This window comes from Equus quagga, chromosome 13, assembly GCF_021613505.1.
Source record: "Equus quagga isolate Etosha38 chromosome 13, UCLA_HA_Equagga_1.0, whole genome shotgun sequence".
Lineage (NCBI taxonomy): Eukaryota > Metazoa > Chordata > Mammalia > Perissodactyla > Equidae > Equus > Equus quagga.
In genome coordinates, this window is record NC_060279.1 from 49,992,444 (window position 1) to 50,013,415 (window position 20,972).

The 20,972-nt window shown below is 32.8% G+C and overlaps 1 protein-coding gene across 11 annotated transcripts in view; it reads left to right on the forward strand.

Annotated features, from left to right (window-relative positions):
• The window catches only part of CHD9 (chromodomain helicase DNA binding protein 9), a 228,453-nt gene that overhangs the window by 165,177 nt on the left and 42,304 nt on the right, over nt 1-20,972 (forward strand). For all 11 annotated transcript variants that reach the window (XM_046684201.1, XM_046684200.1, XM_046684199.1 and 8 more), the window contains 9 exons: nt 878-1,021; nt 1,139-1,394; nt 2,504-2,714; nt 4,418-4,613; nt 6,902-7,069; nt 7,765-7,944; nt 14,228-14,338; nt 18,548-18,744; nt 19,202-19,401. In XM_046684201.1, the coding sequence (XP_046540157.1) occupies nt 878-1,021; nt 1,139-1,394; nt 2,504-2,714; nt 4,418-4,613; nt 6,902-7,069; nt 7,765-7,944; nt 14,228-14,338; nt 18,548-18,744; nt 19,202-19,401 (1,663 nt within the window). The remainder of the gene's footprint in view (nt 1-877; nt 1,022-1,138; nt 1,395-2,503; nt 2,715-4,417; nt 4,614-6,901; nt 7,070-7,764; nt 7,945-14,227; nt 14,339-18,547; nt 18,745-19,201; nt 19,402-20,972) is intronic.

The following is a 20,972-nucleotide window of genomic DNA, read 5'->3' on the forward strand; positions in this document are numbered from 1 at the left end:
TTTACTTCTTTCAAATCAACGTCTTTTGTGCTTTTTTTAACATTTGATTTAATTTAGATGACATAATTAGCATTTGAATATGAACAAATAACTCAAATATACAGAACTACATGAAGTAAAACATTAAAGTGCTTCTTTTTCCTCCCTCTCCATCCATACCCATGCCCAGTTCTACTCCTTACCCCAGCAATTACAGATTGGTAGATATCTTTCTAGACCATTTACTAGTATACATGTACAATACACGTACACATATTTAGCTTAGGAATTTAGAGGTATTGTCAAGTCAAATTTTAAATGATAATTTGTACTTATTATCTCATAAAAATATTCTGTGTTTCCTTCTGTTACTATCATGTTTCGTGTGTAATGCAATTCTAGTTTAGGAGCATATTTCAGTCAACCATTCACATTGTTGGATTGTAGCCTTAATGATTTGAGGATTTCTTCTTGTGTGAAAAGTCAAATGACGATCAGCCAAGGTATAAAGAATGAGCACCATTTTGTGTACAAATTTCCGTACCAAGAATGGTTGAGTGCAAAAGAAATACCGTTTGTTCCTAAACAGTTGTTTCTTTGAGAAGATCTAAAATATGCTTCTTAATTATTTAGAACATTTTTTCTGAGAGTCTGGATAGGTAAAAATTAATAGCATGCAAAGTGAAGTATTACAGGAATGATATAGAGTTTTTAAAAAGTGATTGAGAAAGTAAGTTAATGAAGATTTGTGAGTAGAGATGTATTTTGAGTTGACTCTTGAAAATTATGGTCAGAAAAATACTTGCTTTTCAAACACTGTACATTTGACAGCCTATGTCAGCTTTCATATAATTTTAGTGCTATGGTGTTTGACACGAATTATTCTTGCTTTATATAGGAACACAAAGTGCTTCTGACTGGCACACCTCTCCAAAATACAGTTGAAGAACTATTCAGTCTTCTTCACTTTCTAGAACCCTTAAGGTTTCCTTCTGAATCAACATTTATGCAAGAATTTGGGGATCTGAAAACAGAGGAACAGGTATCCTTTTGTTCTTTGTAAATAAGTACATCAAATCTCTTATCATTGTAATTATGTATAGGTATGTGTAATTGAATGTGCATGTATATTATGTATCTTTTCATCGTTTTTATGCAGGTGCAGAAACTTCAGGCGATCCTGAAACCAATGATGTTGAGACGATTGAAAGAAGATGTGGAAAAGAAGTTGGCACCTAAGGAAGAAACTATCATTGAAGTAGAACTTACCAACATTCAAAAGAAATACTACCGGGCTATTTTGGAGAAGAACTTTTCGTTTTTATCCAAAGGAGCAGGACAGACTAATGTACCTAACTTGGTCAATACCATGATGGAGCTCAGGAAGTGCTGTAATCATCCATATCTTATCAAAGGTAGCTAAAAAGGATGACAAACAAATACTTTTTTCTTTCAACAAATACTCATGAATAAAAAAACACACCACTACTACAGCTATCGTGGCTTTTACAAGGAAAGGCAGTAATCCTGTAACTCTTTACTCTGGTGTTCTAAGGGATTACAAGTGTTTCAGAATCAGGGGCGGTATGAACTACTACATTATAGCGTCCTATGTTAGCACACCAGGTTACAAGGGCAGGAGTTATGTTCACTCTAACTTGGACCAGAATTCCTCCCCCTCATGGACGAAGATGGCAAAGCCCATCTTTGGCCTCCAGATTTACAATTTGTTTTGCTGATTTCTTTCCAGTCCACATAACCTAGATAGTGTCTCTCAATTTTGGTGCTGTAATAATGTTACTTTTTAAGGTCTTGTCAAGTTCTCTACTAGTGTTCTCCCTGTACAATGCATGAGTCTTTTCACTTGTTCCTGGAAATATACTCCCCACTTACTTTATCTAAGACAAAGGTTTTCTTAGCCCAGTAACTAACTCACTTGCAATCCTGGTATTCTTTTATGACTGGAAAGGCTGAGGGAAGGCAGAGAGCCTTTAATGCTGATCTAGACTCTCTGGAGGAAGTATGCATCAAGAACCTATAACATGACTTCCCTTTTAGTTTCTCTTGTTTCCTTGTTTTGATGGACAACAGGATGCCCATAGACACATCCACATTAATTACGATTACCCTTCAGTGATGATCACTGTTATATTGGTGTCTAAATATTAAATGTTTGTTTAAAAATAAATGTTTACTCACCTAGGTTAGGGCCACATTTTCACTAATTCTTTCCCTAATAGCATTCACTAAACATTTATTGAATGTAAATTTATATATGGCATTATGCCAGGTTTCTGGGAGATGAAAAGACATTGTCCATATCCTCAGTGGAATTGTGTAGTCTGAGTTGGTTGGTATTTAGCCACAAACATAAGTAATTCTAATAAAAGCAATGTACCTACCATCAGAAAATTTTAATGTTACAGAAGCACAGAAGAACACTAATTTTTATTTTTTAAAAAAAGAAAGCAGTTGGGAGTTGCTTGCATTTGTGCATTGATGCTGTCTTGTATTTCTTTGACAGGTGCTGAAGAGAAAATACTTGGAGAATTTAGAGATACGTATAATCCAGCTGCTTCTGATTTTCATCTTCAAGCAATGATCCAGTCTGCTGGTAAATTGGTCCTTATTGATAAATTGCTTCCCAAAATGAAAGCAGGAGGTCATAAAGTGCTCATCTTCTCTCAGATGGTACGCTGCCTTGACATCCTGGAGGACTATCTCATACATAAAAGGTAAGGCGTATAATTCATCTACTGAATTATACCATGCATTATGCTAACTATATATTATTAAGGTTTTGCAGCACTGTACTATAGTCCAACTTTACTTACATCTTTCTCTTCATCTACATAAGAATCTATCTAAATCTATGAGTAAAGATTGCTTAGGATTATGTGTCAGTGTCTTCCTAACCTACGTATGTTACAATAGTAGGCGGGGTTAAGGAGATTGGTTAAGGAAACTTTGCAAATTGATGGGTATTTGTTGACCTAAGAATAGAATGAGTTTATTAGTGTAGATTTTATACTTGATTCATAAACCTTGTAGTAATGACGCTTTAAATGGCTTTACAACCATCTTCAAAATCAAAAAAAGTGATACAAGATCCTTTTCAGATCTGTTTCATTGTTACAATTAGAACCTGAACTTACTGCACTTTGACTCTTACCATATATAAAATGTGTTCATGCTTTAATCTTTTCTGATTATTTAATGTGGGGTTTTGTTTTGTTGATGTGTGACAGTAAGATAGTCTTAAATGTTGTCTAATCAGTATTTGGATAAACAGGATATTTTATCAGAACATTAGTGGTCCAATCAGATATCAACATATTAATATAAAAGGGAATCTGAAGATTCAGCTGTAGATTTTAGTTCAGTGGATTTTGACCCTTATAGATAAGTAAAGGTCTATACTAGTTTATATTATCGGAGATTATGTAGTTCATTTTTATTTTTCATTTTTATTTCTAGTTCTATTTTTAGTATCAGTATTCTACTCCTTTAGTCTCATTCCAAATGTGTATTATTAGTCTCAATTTTATACCATGTAAGTAGACGGAAGTTTAAGCTCCACTAGTCCTAAAAATTCATTCTTACATTTTCTTGATCTCCTTACACAAAGAGAGATAAAGAGAGATTATGAGATAAAGATAAATTTCCCTTATGATGAATTTCATGGAAAACTTCAAATTTCTTTAATGTCAAAAGTAACATTATTAGAAGTCACACCCCCATTTCCCAGGTACTAGAGATAACAGTGGAGCTGCTGCTGAGACACTGGTAAATTATATGTAGAAAGTGTCTTGAACTAGAAGAGGTGTGACAAATGTCACATGTATTCCTCTTCTGGTTCCTAAATTTTTATGTATTTTGTTTTACTTTATGTCTAGCAATTCTGAGTTTTATGTTAAATGAGGAAAGATAAAAAGCGTTAAAAGTTAATTGCTTGACAATAATGACTATAAAGAATTAGAATTCTAGTTTGCCTTTGATGGATTTATAGTTTACAATCAAGTATATCAGTTGAGAAGGTAACATGATTGAGATAGAGAGAAATGTTGGTAGGCTTCTTGTATAAAGTTTTGTGGAAGTCTTTGTTTCTTGTAAAAAAAAAAAATCATTTATTATAATGAGAGCAAAGTAGTTTTAATGGACTGTTTTTTAATTCCAACTTCTGAAAATGATATTCATTGTAATTGTATTTTATCTATACATCAGGAATGCAGAGATTTTTTATCTTTATATTACTTGGTATTTCCTCCTTAGCACCAACACTGAGAAGTGTAAAACTGTAGAAACTAGTTGGGGTAGTGTTGCTTCTTAATTTTATAATATACATAATGTTGCAGGAAAACTGACTTTACATTTGATACAGTATGTCTTCATTTCCGTTATAGTCCCCTATCTAAGTTTATTGCATTTCATTTGATAGATATTTATATGAGCGAATTGATGGAAGAGTCAGAGGGAATCTTCGACAAGCTGCAATAGATCGATTTAGTAAACCTGATTCAGATCGATTTGTTTTTCTTCTGTGTACCCGAGCTGGAGGGTTGGGCATCAACTTAACTGCAGCTGATACATGTATAATTTTTGATTCTGATTGGAATCCTCAAAACGACCTTCAGGTAAATAAATTCCTTGGCTAAGAGAATTAAATTTTTTTAAATTCCTATAACTATTTTTGATAATCCACCTCTTTTATTTTAATCGGGGCAAACTACTATGTATGTTTCCCTAAGAAATATCTATGCCAAATAAAATAGGTAAAATTATTTAAATTTAATGACAATAAAATATATTTATTTAGATTTTATATCTTACTGAGTTCTAAAAAGGTTTATCTACTTGAGTTCAGTATTTGTTTAAAGTATATTACATAAATTTGAAAGAGGCCTAAGCTTTAAGAATAACTTATTTGTAATAAAAATTTCAGAATTTTGCATCCTTAAAAATAAATACTTGCTTATCTTAATTTCATCTTCTCAATCATCATATAGTATGCATAGAATTGAGACATAATAGAGTATGCCTTTTTATGAAATATTGTAGAAAATTAAGGTATACATATAAGTTAAGACTGTACTTGGACTTCATAAAAATAGGAATATTAGAGTGATCAAAGAGAGTCAAGTTTGCAGATGAGAAGCATCTAGGAAAGATAAAGTGTAAGAGAAATTCTGTTGTTCATGATAATCTTATTTGTATTGCAATTAATATAATTACTTTAAGATAGAAGACCAGTTATAGTAAATTGTTATTGAGAATATACCTGACTTAACAAAAGGTAAGGTTTTAACTTCTCGTTTGTATAGTTATACGTAATCTAGTTCAAAATATCAAAGGCGCATCTAAAATTAACAGATTAAACCAGGGAAAACTTCTTTCTGTAGAAGGTCAGTTAGGAAATATTTTAGGCCTTTTGGGCCACATAAGGTCGCTGTCACACATTCTTTGTTGGTTGGTTTTTACAGTCCTTTAAAAATGTAAAAGCCATTCTTAGTTGGCAGGCCAGATTTGGTCCACAGGCTGTAGTTTGCCAATACGTAGGTTAAACCCAAAACATAATTATTTGCCCTTGGAATGCATATTTATACTTAGAACTTGCCACTGTGCGTGTGATGTTCTAAATGTTGATCTCAAATAAAATAATACAGTCACATTATAGAACCTGAGGAGGAACTGGAAAAATTGTGCCAGATTCCCCAACTACTCCCTCTCATTTGGTTTTTCCTACTGACTGCTAATGCAGATCTAGTCTTCATAGACTAATAAAAATTTGACCTCTTATACTTTCCCTAGACCTGGAGCAAAGTTGTTCATTCACAATTCTGAGTCCTAAAGAGCACAAAATGAATAAGGATAGAATAAAGATGTCAACAAAGGGCATAGCATCAATGCCACCTATAAATTTTATTTTATTTTATTTTATTTTATTTATTTATTTTTTTTTTTTTGAGGAAGATTAGCCCTGAGCTAACATCTGCTGCCAACCCTTCTCTTTTTGCTGAGGAAGACTGGCCCTGAGCTAACATCCTTGCCCATCTTCCTCTACTTTATATGTGGGATGCCTACCACAGCATGGCTTGCCAAGCGGTGCCATGTCCACACCCAGGATCCGAACCGGCAAACCCCTGGCCACTGAAGCAGAACCTTTGTGCTTAACCGCTGTGCCACCGGGCCAGCCCGCCACCTATAAATTTTAAAGCCACAATTTATTATTTAATATTCTGAAGATAATGAGAAGTTGATTAATAATTTTGGGGGTAGACCACTAATTGTGTAGAACCTTTAGATTCAAAATTTATCACACAAAGTTTTAGTAGGAACTCGAGATAAAATATGAAGCTTTTATGTCATCTCTGATGTCTCTGCTTCCAACATGTCTACATATTCGATAGTTAGTTCTTTCTCCATTTAAATAAAATTTAGGTCTCCAGAGTTATTCACCTTAGGTTTTTGCCCCTCTCAAAATTACCCAGCTCAACTAAAATTTATTAAGAAGATTGTTGATAGGATAGTGGAAAAAATTCTAGAAATTTAAAATTAGATTTTAAATTTAAAGCTTGAGTTGCCAGCAGCTAAAAAATAAAATCGGTTCATAGAATTTATTTTCCTCTCTAAAATTATATTGGTGACACTCTTTAAAAAACAGTAATTCTTAATGGATTTATAATCTCTGAAATATAAGTTTAAATTTTAACTAATTGCTGATTGTGGAATCATTTCTTGTTTTAGTAAGCTCCACCTTCCTTTCCAGAAAAAGGTTATATCTAATTCAGTAGCAAGCGTTATCTAAAAATGTTTACATATTTTTATATTCAATCAACATAGTTTACTATTAATGCCCTTTGTGTAATGCCTTTTGTGCTATTTTGTAAAATAAATTGAATCTATAAGCTTTCATTTTTTATAGGCACAAGCTCGTTGCCACAGAATCGGTCAGAATAAAGCAGTTAAAGTCTACCGACTAGTAACTCGTAATTCATATGAGAGAGAAATGTTTGACCGAGCCAGTCTGAAACTGGGTCTGGATAAGGCTGTGTTACAGAGCATGAGTGGAAGAGAGAGTAATGTTGGTGGTGTAAGTATATTTTCTTTTTTACTTGCAGTTTTTGTTTGCATTTAATTTTAACTTCAGCTAATGTATTATTTAATTTTGATCCATACTGAACACTAAATAGAAGGTTTTATGTAAGGAAACACTTCCTTACATAATAGAACTATATTTAGTTAATGCTTTTGAATTCCGTTCTATCTGTTTAGCTCCAGTGCTTGTGAATTCTAAGAATGTGTTTTCAAGGTAAAAGTTCTTTGCTCTACTTTTAGAAGGTTTATATCATGGCATAGGAAAATGCAATTTGTGAATTTTCTGCAATATTTCTATAGTTTTTCAAATTTTTTTTTAGTGTCAAACTACTAGCATTGGCTTTGTCGTATTATACGTGACGTTTCTTGCCATTATTTTCCCTCAAGATTGTTGTCTTATATCTTGTGCTTATAACAACTGTAGAATCCTAGTGCTAATAAGAACCTTGACAGATTTCCTTTCCTGTCGGCTTTGTTTTAACTGAAGCCATTTTAGGCAAATGGCAAATCTTATTTTAAAGATAGTAGAGTCAACAACTTCAATGTATTCTTTCAGAGAATTCTCTTTAATGTACATCCCAAACCCGAAATGCAATTTAAACATGACCTCTGTGTTCTTTGACATTCTTTAGGGATACTTACTCATTTTATGAACTTTAAAAAAAGTTACCAAAATTGTTTTCTCTCTAGATTCAGCAGCTTTCCAAAAAGGAAATAGAAGATCTGCTTCGAAGAGGTGCTTATGGTGCCATTATGGAAGAAGAAGATGAAGGCTCTAAATTCTGTGAAGAGGATATCGATCAGATTTTACTACGTCGTACAAAAACTATTACAATTGAGTCAGAAGGACGTGGGTCTACATTTGCCAAGGTAACAGTGAATGCTGTGTTACAAATATACCAGAAATGTTCGTGGCTGAACAAATTTAACTGTCTCTTACTCTACTAATTATTTTCAAAGCACCTACTTAATGTTTAAATAAGTTGAATTAGCTCAAAGGAATAGGTAATATTTTTTTTCTTCATTTTTTCTAATCTCTCATATCAAATTTCATATGTACTCTTCTGATCCTAGTGAAATGGAGTAAGTGTAATAAATAGAAATAGTTGTATTAGAGTAGAACATTTGAAATCAAATTTAGAAATGAAAAAACATATGCCAAAGTCAGAGCAAAATATAAGTAGTAGTGTAGGAGATTAAATCATCTTATATAACTTATAATAATTTAAAGTACTTAACGGGGAGCAAGGATTTCTAATTTCATTTTAAATATTTAAATCTAATTTGGGGAAGGTAAAATGAAATTTGTGTCTTGAAAAGAAGTGTTAATAACTATATCTACCCTATTTGGGGGAAACATTTTACAAGCTTACTAACTGCTTTTATATTCCTTTTTTTTTTTTCAACAGAGACATGGTAAACCTGTATCTTGCATTCATCTGAAGAGTTTTTTATTGCAGTATTCTGTCCTGCCTGCACTGATTCATACAGATTTTCTCTTCCACTTTACTACTTTCCTACCTTTTCCTCATTCTCCATCCCCATTTCTGCTTTTAACCTGGAAGTCTTTCTTTATATTTATAGAGAGCACTGTGTTATAGCCGGTCGTACAGGTGCTACACCAAAAGTAATGATATCAATCTTCAAATGAAAATTTTTCTCTTGCATTCTTTCAGCAAACTAATGAAGTCTTGTGTCAGGCACTTTACTAAATACTGAAATCAAAGGATTCTAGTTGCTGAAAAAAGTAAAGGAGAAAATTACTAGTTCTGTGTAAAATAGTAGAGCAGAGAATCAGAAAAGCATTTGCAGAGAAAATAACATTTGAGCTGAGTTTTGAAGGAAGTGTGGGTCATTGTGTTACAAAAAGAGAAAGTCACATAAATGAATCATAAGTTGATAAACTACAAGAAAGATTTCAAGGAATATGGCATGGGCATGTATGGATGCACAGGATGAATTAAATGGAGATGAAAATGAAGGGGTTAAGGAGGTTGGACCCAACTGCGAAGGGCTCAAATGAGTTGGAAAGGAGAAAGAATAGAATCAGCATAACCAGAGAAGTGGCTTGAATAGGATATGATGATGAGTGAACCAGGGTAGTGGAGACCCACTTCAGTCAACAGGAGTTGAAGACCAGTTAGAAATTTGTGGAAGGAGTCAAAAATGACTTGAAGATTTCTGACTCAAGTAGCTAGGAGGGTCGTGCTGTTGTTAAGTAAGATACAGAATGCAAGAGAAAGATATTCACATGGAGAAAATAAAATATAGGAACTATTGTATTTGTGGCATTTTCGGGGCATCCAAGTGGAGATGTCCAGGATAGTTGCCTAGGATACAGATATAGATTTGGAAGTTAATAGAGAATAATTTAGAAGAAAGTATTGTGGAAACAAAAGGAATACTATGGAAGGAAAGTAAAAGGCTGAGAACTAAAACTAGTCATGATTAGGTAGATACACCCTGGCTGTAGCTACTTTCCTGAGAAATCTTGTTTACTTTGGATTCCTTGGCTCTACCCAAGTTGTCAACACACTAATAGGTGCAGATATTTTTTCCCTCATCCCTGAAATTATCTGAAATTGAGTTAATTTAATCAAAAAAGTTTGCTTTTGTTGGTTAGGCTAAGCATAGAGATATTCTCCTTAAAGTTTTTTTTTTTTTTTTAATGTTGGCATATGCAAAGCACAGGTGATTCTAGGTTTTCTTGTTTACAGTGTTGATGATAATCTTGGAAAGTCAGAACACCAGGGTTTAAATTCAGAATCATAAAGGAGTAAGCTTAGACAGTTGACCCTTTATGAGTTAAAGAAGAAAGCATGCTTGGCTTTTCCTACTTTACTATATATAAAGTGCTATGTGAGTATTACTTTACTTGGATATATGCTAATCATAACCAGCTGTGCTCTAAGAATGTGACGTACTTAAGTATTTAAATATCTATTTTAAATCCTCGGACCAGGGAGTAACTGCTATTACATTTAGAAAGAGAGCTGACTGAAGAGGTACCACAATAGCTGAGGAGAGTCTAGAGAATTTGCATATAATTGTCTTATAATTTGTTCATTTCCATAGTTGGGTGGGAATGCCGCTATATAATGGGCATTTGGCATAGTGGAATATGGCACCGAAGGTTTAAAGTAGATAGTATTGGGGCTGGCCCGTGGCCGAGTGGTTAAGTTCGTGCGCTCTGCTACAGGCGGCCCAGTGTTTCGTTGGTTCGAATCCTGGGCGCGGACATGGCACTGCTCATCAAACCACGCTGAGACGGCATCCCACATGCCACAACTAGAAGGACCCACAACGAAGAATATACAACTATGTACTGGGGGGCTTTGGGAAGAAAAAGGAAAAAAATAAAAAATCTTTAAAAAAATAAAGTAGATAGTATTTTATACTTTTTCCTGGAGTTTCCAAAGACTTCAGCTATGCACAATTCTTTTCAGTGGTTTGGATAAATGAAGTAATTCCAATCTGTATTTCTTTCTGTTGGACTATTTAGACGTAGTACATATCCATAAAATAAAAGTCATTATTGGTAACTTCATTTATAAGTGGTTATATCACCTAAACCTTGTTTTGAGAGATTTTCATAAAGGCAATCAGGTGGATCTTAGACATAGAAAAGTTTCGAGTCTGATTTTTTATAATTTGTTATAAAACAAAAGACTTTGAATTGCTTAATTTACAAAAAACAAAACAGTCTGAATCAAGCTTCAGATGGATTGCTTATTTCTAGGCCCTTCTGCAGCGCCTGCTATACTTTCATGTGTGAGAAGATGGATTTCACCATTTAAAAGTCTTTCCTTGCCAATAATAAAGGGATTTAATGATTGAAGGAATACACTTTAAGAAAAATGCTTTTTGGGGAACAGGATATTAAGATTTAACATTTGGAGGTAGTCAGTAAACCTGTACTTGATGACACCTTCCACAACGAGCATTTCATTTCAAGCATTAAACCATTGTTAACAATTCTTGAGAATTTTGTAAGTTATCTTGAAGAGAGGTTATATGTCAGTTAACAATAGCATCTGGAATTATTTAGAAATATTTTTAAAAATTTATTTGAAAAATAAATTTATCGTTTCTCTTATAATAAATATAAAAAAAGCCATTTAATCGTGAAGTACAGTTTCTTCCAGACAAATTATTTTAATTATCAACAGTTATCTGGTAGCAGAATAAAGGTGATTATCCATTGCAACATAGAATTTTTTTTAAGATAAGCAACCATAAAGTAATATGTTTCAAAAATCTGTTTCCTTTTAATGAGTTTTCATATTTAACAGCTTTTCATGATAAATGTTCTCCGATTCATGTAAAGGAAATGTTCATTTGCTGGATTGGTTAAATCTCAAAAGGCATGTATCAATGAAACTATAGTACAAAATAAAACCCTGTGAGCTTCAATGAACTTTTCACTGTTCCTGAAAATTGATGAGTGTATATTAATGAAGATATTAAAATATGAATATTATATGTTCTCAATTATGAGAAATTCATTTCTGATTTAACACATTGAAGTCCCCTCACAGTTTAGGACTTACTTGAGCATAGTTCGATGTCTGTTCCTCATACTCATTCATACCACTTTGATGAATTATCATCATGCACTTTTATCTAGATGCTGATGGCTATCTACTTTTCATTTTATGAAACCAGTTAGCCTTTGCTCTTTAAGTTGGATATGAGTTTTTATAATATGTGGTTTATCATTAAGAGATGTCTCACTATATTATTTCCTGTTGCCACTGTAAGAAATTACCACAAATTTAGTGGCTTTAAACAATACAAATTTATTCTCTTATAGTTCTGGATGTCAGAAGTCCAAAACGAGTCTTACCTGAACTAAAATCAAGGTGTCAGCAGGGCTGGTTCCTTCTGGAGTCTCCGGGAGAGAATCTGTTTCTTATCTCTTCCAGCTTTTAAGAGTGCCTGTGTTTCTTGGCTTGTGACCACATTATTCCAATCTCTGCTTCTGTTTTCACATAGCCTTTTCCTCTTCTGTGGTGAAATCCCCTCTTCTGTCCTCTTATAAGGACAGTTGTGATTACATTTAGGGCCCAGTGGGATAGTATAGACTAATCTCCCCATTGCAAGATCCTTGATCACCTCTGCCAAGTCCCTTTTGCCATGTAAATTAACATTTACCAGATTCCAGAAAGATATTTGGGGGTCATTATTCAGCCTAACCACACTCATCATCTCGAAGAAATAAGAAATTACTATTTTCAGTACTTTCATGATATTAAGTTATCATTTAGAGCAAGAAAAAAAAGAATTTAAATTCATTTCATTAAAGCATTTATTTCTGTCACTTCTCTTTCATAAACATGCTAGCAAAATGCACGTTTTTAAACATTTTATAATATTTAAACACTTGCTATCTACAGGCATCTTAATAACCCAATCTCAAAAGAATGTTTGGAATTAATGTACTTATAAAAAAATAAAAAAATTTAAAAGAAATTTTAAAAAAATGTACTTATTACTTGGTAGGCAATGTCATGAACAGAATCTTAAAGTTCAGCAAGAGTCATTAGGCTTTTAGTTTCGTTCCTACTCATTTTTTTAGATGTTTTATAAAGACTCAAACTACAAATATAGACAGAACTTTATACTGAAAGCTGTGTACTCATCACTCAGCTTCAGCAGTTATCAACTCCTGGTTAACTTGTTTCATCACTATCCTACCTTTCATGTTATTTTAAAGCAAATCCTAGACATTGTAGTATCACCTCTATAAATGTTTCCGTATGTGTCTCTAAAGATGAAGATTTCTTTAACATAATCACAATACTGTTATCACATTTAAAAATAAAGTTAACAGGGGGCTGGCCCCCCGTGGCCCAGTGGTTAAGTTAGCGTGCTCTGCTTCAGCAGCCGGGCGTTTCCCTGGTTCACATCCTGGGCGTGGACGTGGCACCACTCGTCAGGCCATGTTGAGGTGGCATCCCACATGCCACAACTAGAAGGACCCACAACTAAAATGTACAGCTATATACTGGGGGAATTTGGGGAGAAAAAGCAGAAAAAAATAAATAAATGAAGTTAACAGTAATTCCTTGATATCAGTTTTCCAGTGTTCAAGCTTCCACTTATCTTGAATGTCATAAATGGCTTGTTTGCTTATAACAGTTTTATTATCTTTTTAATGTGTAATTTTCTGCATTTTAAAATTCCATCAAAATGGGTTTTTTTAATGAAGATTTCTATCATTTCATTATGTCTCAGATAATTAGGCATTATCTTAAAGCCGTTTATTCTCCTTTGAAATTCACTTTTATATGACCATATTCTTCCATTTATTCTTCTAAGAGTTAGCATGCATTTTTCAGCCTCTTTCTTAAAGCATCATGTATCCTCACAGCTTATTTCATTTTTATAAAGTACTTTGATACCTTTTCTTTGAAGTGACATAGCTATTTTCAGGAATTTCAGTTGCAAATAATGATTATTAGTTTATAAGTTACAGTGTTGAACTGTTATCTAAAGTTTATTCCAACTAAAAGTTTTATCATTTCTACAATATTTAGAAAAACAAATCACTTACATTTTCTTCTTTTGGTCCTCTGTAATTTCTTAAATCTTTACAGTGATTATGCAGTATTTTTGTTGTATGGAAAAGATTTTTTAAAATAAATACAGTGGTTCATTTTTCTTTATTTCTTATATCCTGTATTGTGTTTCCTTTAGGAGACATAGCTATCTAAAAATGTGATGAAAGTAAAGTAGGAGTGTCCCAGAAAATGAACTGTGTTGGTCAAGCAGTTTTGAAATTCTTGTTCTAACCTAATTTCTTAATATTTATGTAGTGTTTCCAGAAAGCGTATGTGTGTCCTGTGTAGTTTCCTGACCAAAAGATTTGATCCTTGCTAACCAAAAGTGAAGAGTTAAACACCAGTAATAACTTCTGTAACTTGGCCTCTAAAACTCCTGCCTGTGTTGGCATTAAGCCTTTTGGCTTTAAGCAGATGCTGTGCTATGTTTTAGACCATTGCATTTGAGACAGCCTTTGAATATATGTATGTATACTGAATTCAAATTCTATCTACAGTAAATGTGAGGAGAGAATGTTTTAAATATACTTTGATAGATTTCTTCCTCTAAGCTTCAGAATGTTTCGAAAAACTGCCATTATGTATTTCAGGCAAGTTTTGTGGCATCTGGAAACCGGACAGACATATCCTTAGATGATCCCAACTTCTGGCAAAAATGGGCTAAAAAAGCAGAAATAGATATAGATGCCATCAGTGGCAGAGTAAGTATTTCTTTTCCTTTAAAAAGAATTACTTGTTGGGGTAATTTGGTATTATTTTTATAATATTTGAAGGTTCAACTATGTACTTACTGAAATAAATTTATCTGCTTAAATAAATTGACGGGGTAGTAGAATGATCACATATTGAGTCAGACACTGCTTCAATTTAATACTTCTGGTATCTGTCATGATAGGTTGGAATACAGGGAAAGTTTAATTTTGGTTATTATTTATATTCTTAAAATTATAATTTTTTTTATTTTTAAAATGTCTTGAAATCATAGGTTACTTTTATTTTGCTCTTTAACTTTGTTTTCTTTGGGGGCCGGCCCCATGGCGCAGCAGTTAAGTGCACACATTCTGCTTTGGCAGCCCGGGGTTCACTGGTTCAGATCCTGGCTGAGGACGTGGCACTGCTTGGCAAGCCATGCTGTGGTAGGCGTCCCACATATAAAGTAGAGGAAGATGGGCATGGATGTGAGCTCAGGGCCAGCCTTCCTCAGCAAAAAGAGGATTGGCAGCAGATGTTAGCTCAGGGCTAATCTTCCTCAAAAAACACAAAAACAAAAACAAACAAACTTTGTGTCGCATCCCATTAATGCAAATATAAAAGGAGGGGAGAGAAAAGCAGTCAAAAAAGTGGCGTTTTGTAAACTATATAATTTCCCTTAGACCTAAGGAAGAAAGGACCACAATGCTAAAATAGAATTCATGGAACTGATGTGCTATTCACTGATAATTGTTCATTTCATAAAACGCTTGTCTAATAATTGTATAGGAATCAGTGTTTGTGAACCTTACCTACTGTCAGAATAACTGTTAAGTGATTAGAAGAATTTTATATTAAGCACTGATGCAAGGGATCTATTTTAAGAGATAACCTTTTAAAATGTAAAACTTTATAATGAGGAATAACTCCATCAGCTTACATAATCTATTATTTTTAATATATTTTGGAAATATTTGTAATTTTGTATGAAACAAGTAAATTTGAAAAGAGATTTATGAAAATACTATTATTTGCATATGGCGTATTTTTATGCCTAAAATGGCAATGGAATCTGCAAACCACTATTAAAATTAATAAATGAGTTCAGTGAATTAACTGGATAGATGATAAATATGCTGTTTAGCCTTCCTAAATATCGGTACCAACAGAGGTAGAAAAATATAACGAAGGAGAAGATCTGCTTCACAGTAGGAGAAAAGAGAACACTTAGGAGTATACCTCCTGAAAGATGCATATAATAGGAGAAAAGAGAACACTTAGGAGTATACCTCCTGAAAGATGTATATGATAGGAGAAAAGAGAACACTTAGGAGTATACCTCCTGAAAGATGTATATGATTTCAGCAAAGTAAATTGCCAAATTTAATTGGGAGATTTGTCAATTGGAAAGAAACATTACTTATTTTAAGTTATTTTATAAATACCAAAATGCAACCCAAATCAGAATGTTAGTTTTTTCATATAACCAGACAAAATCTAAAATTCTCTTGGAAGAATGAATAGTCAAGAATATCAAGAATATTAAATGTACTCTTAGAAATCTGTCCTACAGCAGTAACCACACGTGTACAATTATCATGTAGTACACTGATGCTCATTGTCACATTTTTTGTTTTAGGAAAAATTTAGAAACTAATTAAATCTTCTATGATAGAGGAATGGTACCTCTATACTGTCTAATGCAGTAAATAAAGATAATTATGTAGATCCCTACTTACGGACATAGAAAGAACTCCAAGACAGTTAAATTTTAAAAGAGAGATGTAGAACAATACTTATAGTATGATCTTTGTTTATGATTTTTCAAAAGTATTTATTGGTAATACACATGCACTCGTATGCATTTATACTATGGATCCAACTAGAGCACACTCTGAGCCAGATACCGTTCTCACATTACGACTAATATGAACAAGAAAGATAAACCCCTACTTTTATAGAGTTTATAAATTCTGGTGGGTAAGACAGAAGTAAACAAATATATAAGATAATTTCAGAGAGCGAGGAAAATAAACAGTAAGATGGCAGAGAATTCCTGGAGGAGTAGAGATAACATTAGGTAAAGTGGTCAAGGGAGGTCACTCTCAGGGGACATGTGTGCTGAGACTTGAATGATGAGAAAGAGCCAACAATGTAAAAACGTGAGGAAAAAGCTTTTTCAAGGTAGAGGGAATGGCAGTGAGCCATGGGCCAAAATAAGCTTAGTGTATTCCAGAAATAGCAATGACGTTTTGGCAGAATGTAGGGAGTTGTTTAAAGTGTTAAGTAAGGTGAAACACCATAAATATGGGTCAAATCAATAGGGCCTTGTAGATTATCCTAAGGAGTTAAGAATTTATAAATAGAACATATAGTGATTTTAATACTTGTGCAGTTACATTTTCTAATTTATGCATTATTAAAAAAATATTTAAAATTTTTCTGAAAGTGAAATACATTGAAGACAGACTGGCATTACCTACTATTTGTTAAAATACAAAAATATGTTAATATATTATAAAGGAATCATAATTTAAATAATTTGATACTGAGAGAAAGATATAAAAAGCAAAGAATAGAACAGAAAAAGATCAAGTTATAAGATGTTAATAAAGAGTATTAGAGAAAAAAGGATTATTTAATAATTGTGATTACAATATTGAGTTAGCATTGGCGGGAACATTATATTAATACTCTATACCAAGAGAACTCCAATTTGTAATAAAAAATTTTATTTTTTTGAATCAAAGCATGAAAAAAATAGAAGAAGTAGATTTCAATTTTATCAAATATTTCGTGGGAAAACATTGTAAATTAGAAAAAATCATAAAGGAAATGATCGGCATATTCAAATATGTAAGACTAAAAATTATGCACTGAAAAAATAAAAATGTAGTCAAACTGGTGAGACTATTTGTAGCAGAAGTGTATATGAAAGTTAATGTCTTTATTATATAAAAGCTAATATAAGTTGATCAGAAATATATCAAAATCTGAAAAGATGGGCAAAAGACATTTGGAAATTTGCTCAAGAAAAAATACAATTAGTTTTTTGTTTTTTTTTAAAAAACTGAGACAAGGGAAAAGGGACAACTCTTTGTTACAGAAGAATACCAATTAATAAATGTAGTAAGAATAAGAGAAGTAGAAAATCACCATTAATCCACCATAGTAATAATCATAGCGGAAAACATCCATCAGTGAATTCTAAAATAAGTGGGTGAAATTCAAGGAGAATCAGAATTTTTTACATATTCTCAAAGTATATTTTCCATAATATTTATTAATTACCAAAGGAAAACTAATAAATTTACAGTGGAGAGACTTGGCAAAAAAAGTTAACATCACCAGTAATAAGACATATTAACATCATGTACCCCTTTAAAAATCTGATGAACTGTGCGTATACTGTGCTAGAGCAGGACCTTCATCACCTTCCTCTCCTCCCGTTTACCTCTGCTGCTCTAGGACTTGAACATTTCCTGAATATCTCATGCCATTTCAGCCCCTTGTTCTTTCCTCTACTTATAATGCCATCTCCTCCTTGCCTGCCTAGCAAACTACTTATTCTTCGAGATTTCTTTCTGGTATCACTATTTTGTAAAGCTTCCTCTGACTTCCTTTGTACCCATCTTGTATCATAAAATATTTCATCCTGAATAGCATTTATTTATTTACACATTAGTCTGACCCTCAAGAATACAGATTTCTTATGAGCAGAAAGCTGTCTTACTCATCCTTATGTCCACAGCTCATAACATAGTGCCTAACTTAGAGAAATTTCACAATAAAGGTAAAAAACATCTCAACTTAAGTTGTTTTGAATGAATTAAAGTGCATTGAGTATAGTGAGGTTCATACACTTATTACTTTGCTTTTTGTACAGTAGTATGACTCTTTGGAAACACATTTTATAAATAATAATTTTATATTTAATAAATAACTTTATAAATAAATAATTTTATAAAAATTTAGTAATAAAGCCAAATAATTCTTTTGTCCTGTGACTATAATATAAAGTTATATATACATGGTTATTACGATTTTAAGGAATATGAAAATTTTTAAGTTGATTTGGTAGGTTGATGTAATTGTTAGTCGTTTCTTTTTTCTGGCTTTCTATAATTATTTTATTGTTTGTACAATTTGAAAGGTTAAAAGATAAAACATTGTTATAAGCAAAATAAAAACCTTCAAGTAATAGCTATTAAATTTTACAGAACAGCTTGGTTATTGACACTCCAAGAATTAGGAAGCAAACAAGACCCTTTAGTGCCACAAAAGATGAATTGGCTGAATTATCTGAAGCCGAAAGTGAAGGAGATGAAAAACCTAAACTCCGGAGACCCTGTGACCGTTCTAATGGCTATGGAAGAACCGAATGCTTTAGAGTAGAGAAAAATCTGCTGGTTTATGGGTAAAATCTTATTTTTAATGTTTATTATAAGTAGTCTGGTATGTAAAGTTACAGGAAACAGATACTGTATTCTGGTATATTTTTTATTTGTTAAAATCAATAAAATCTATTTTTAAAGTACCCTGAATTTCTATGTTTAACATATATTTAGTAGCAGAATGATGAGATATCCTTAAGTTTTTAAAATTATAAATGTCGCACTAAAGTCAAACTCCGTGTTCTCAAATGTGCATATTCAGTAATACAAAATGGATAATATTGTTATCCATTATTGAATAAAATACCCTTAAAATTACTATACCATGGCTCTGCATTTTACTCATGGGGGAAAACTTTATTAGGCAAATCCTATTAATGGCAAATGTGTTTTTTGCAGTTTTCAGGCCTTTTATTTGTGAGTTATGTTTATCTCTAGAACTAGACTCAATATTAATGTAAATACACCTTTTTTAACCAGATGGGGTCGATGGAGAGAGATTCTGTCTCATGGCCGTTTTAAAAGGCAGCTAAACGAGCATGATGTAGAAATCATTTGCCGAGCCCTCTTAGCATATTGCCTTGTTCACTACCGAGGAGATGAGAAAATTAAAGGCTTCATATGGGATCTCATTACTCCAACTGAAGATGGGCAGACACGAGAGCTACAAAATCATCTAGGTAAGAACATTCTTGTTTTCCTTTTAAATTTATTTTTAGTTATATAAGTAGTACTTAACATATTCACCTATAAAATATTAAAACATTACAGATAATATCAAAGAACCTTAACTTTCACCCTCAATTCAAGTTCCAACTGCAGAATATACCAGTGTTATCAGTTTGGTGGGGTTTATGTATTGTTATCATATATGTATCAGTTTGCAAGTTGTTGACCCAACAGTATGTCTTAGAAGTCTTTCCATCCATTTTCATATAGCTCTATCTCATTTCTTAAACTTTTGCTTAGTAGTCCATAGTATGAATTCCATAATTTATTTAGCGTCCCCTTTAATAATGGGCATTTAGGATGTTTCCAATTTTAGACAATTAAAAAACAAGTTTCAGTGAAGATCCTTGTACATTCCTCCTTGTGCAGATGAATAAATCTTCCACTAAAGTAAATATCAAGAAATCAAATTGTTGAGGTATAGCATATATACATTCTTAGTGCCTAAAATGTGGTCTAAGGAATAACCACATCAGCATCTCCTTGGAGCTTCTTAGAATTGCAGAATCGTAGGCCTCAGACTTACTGAATCAAAATCTGCATTTTAACAAATTCCTCAGCAATTAGTATGTATATTCAAGTATGGGACAGTATGCATTTTAAGTTTTCAGAAATAATTTGCTGTCCAATGTGTCTATACCAATTTACAATCATATCAGAGGTACATATGAGTACCTTTTTTTTCCACAGCCTTGCTGACAGAACTTTCTTTTCTGCGTAAAATTTTTTATCAACATAAATTTTTTATGTTGATAAAAAATTCAGTTTTCCCTTAAATTTCTGCTATAATTTTGTTCTATTTAATCAACAAATATCTGTTAAGTGTCTGCTATATACTTCTTGTGCAAGGAACTGGGAAGATAAGAAGAAACAAGATAGACAAGATTCCTGAGCTCATGAACCTTATATTCTGGCCAGGTAGACAGACGATAAGAAAATAGATAAATTAGTTAAATAATTTCAGAATGTGATAAGTACGGTGAAGTAAATAAACTAGGTGCTGAAATAGAGAACAGCAGAAAGCGCCTGTTTGAGATTAGTGTGGTCATTGGAGGCCCATCTTAATAGGAGGCAGTGAAATTAATGTCAAGAGCTGACTTTTGGTAAAGATGGAAGATTCACACAAATATGATTTCACTCTTTCTTTTTGAAACCCCACATAAATGTCAATAAAGAGAAAAAAATTTTAAGACATTAAACTTGATAAATTCTGCAGGCCCAAAAGTTCTAGTTTCTTCAACAAATAAATAGTAGGAGGGGAGGAAATGGAGAAGGTATCTATAAACCAGTGGTTCTCAACCAGATGTGATTTTGTGCCCTAATCCCACCCCCAACCTGGGTTGTCACAACTTTGAGTGTGTTACTGGCATCTAGTGAGTAGAAGCTAAGAGTGCCCAAACAGCCCCCTACAGTGAAGAACTATGCTGCCCAAAATATCAATAGTGCTGAGGTTGAAAACCCTGCTATAACCTAAAAGAGATGATAGTCTTCAACCAATTGCAGCTATTTGGATCCTGATTGG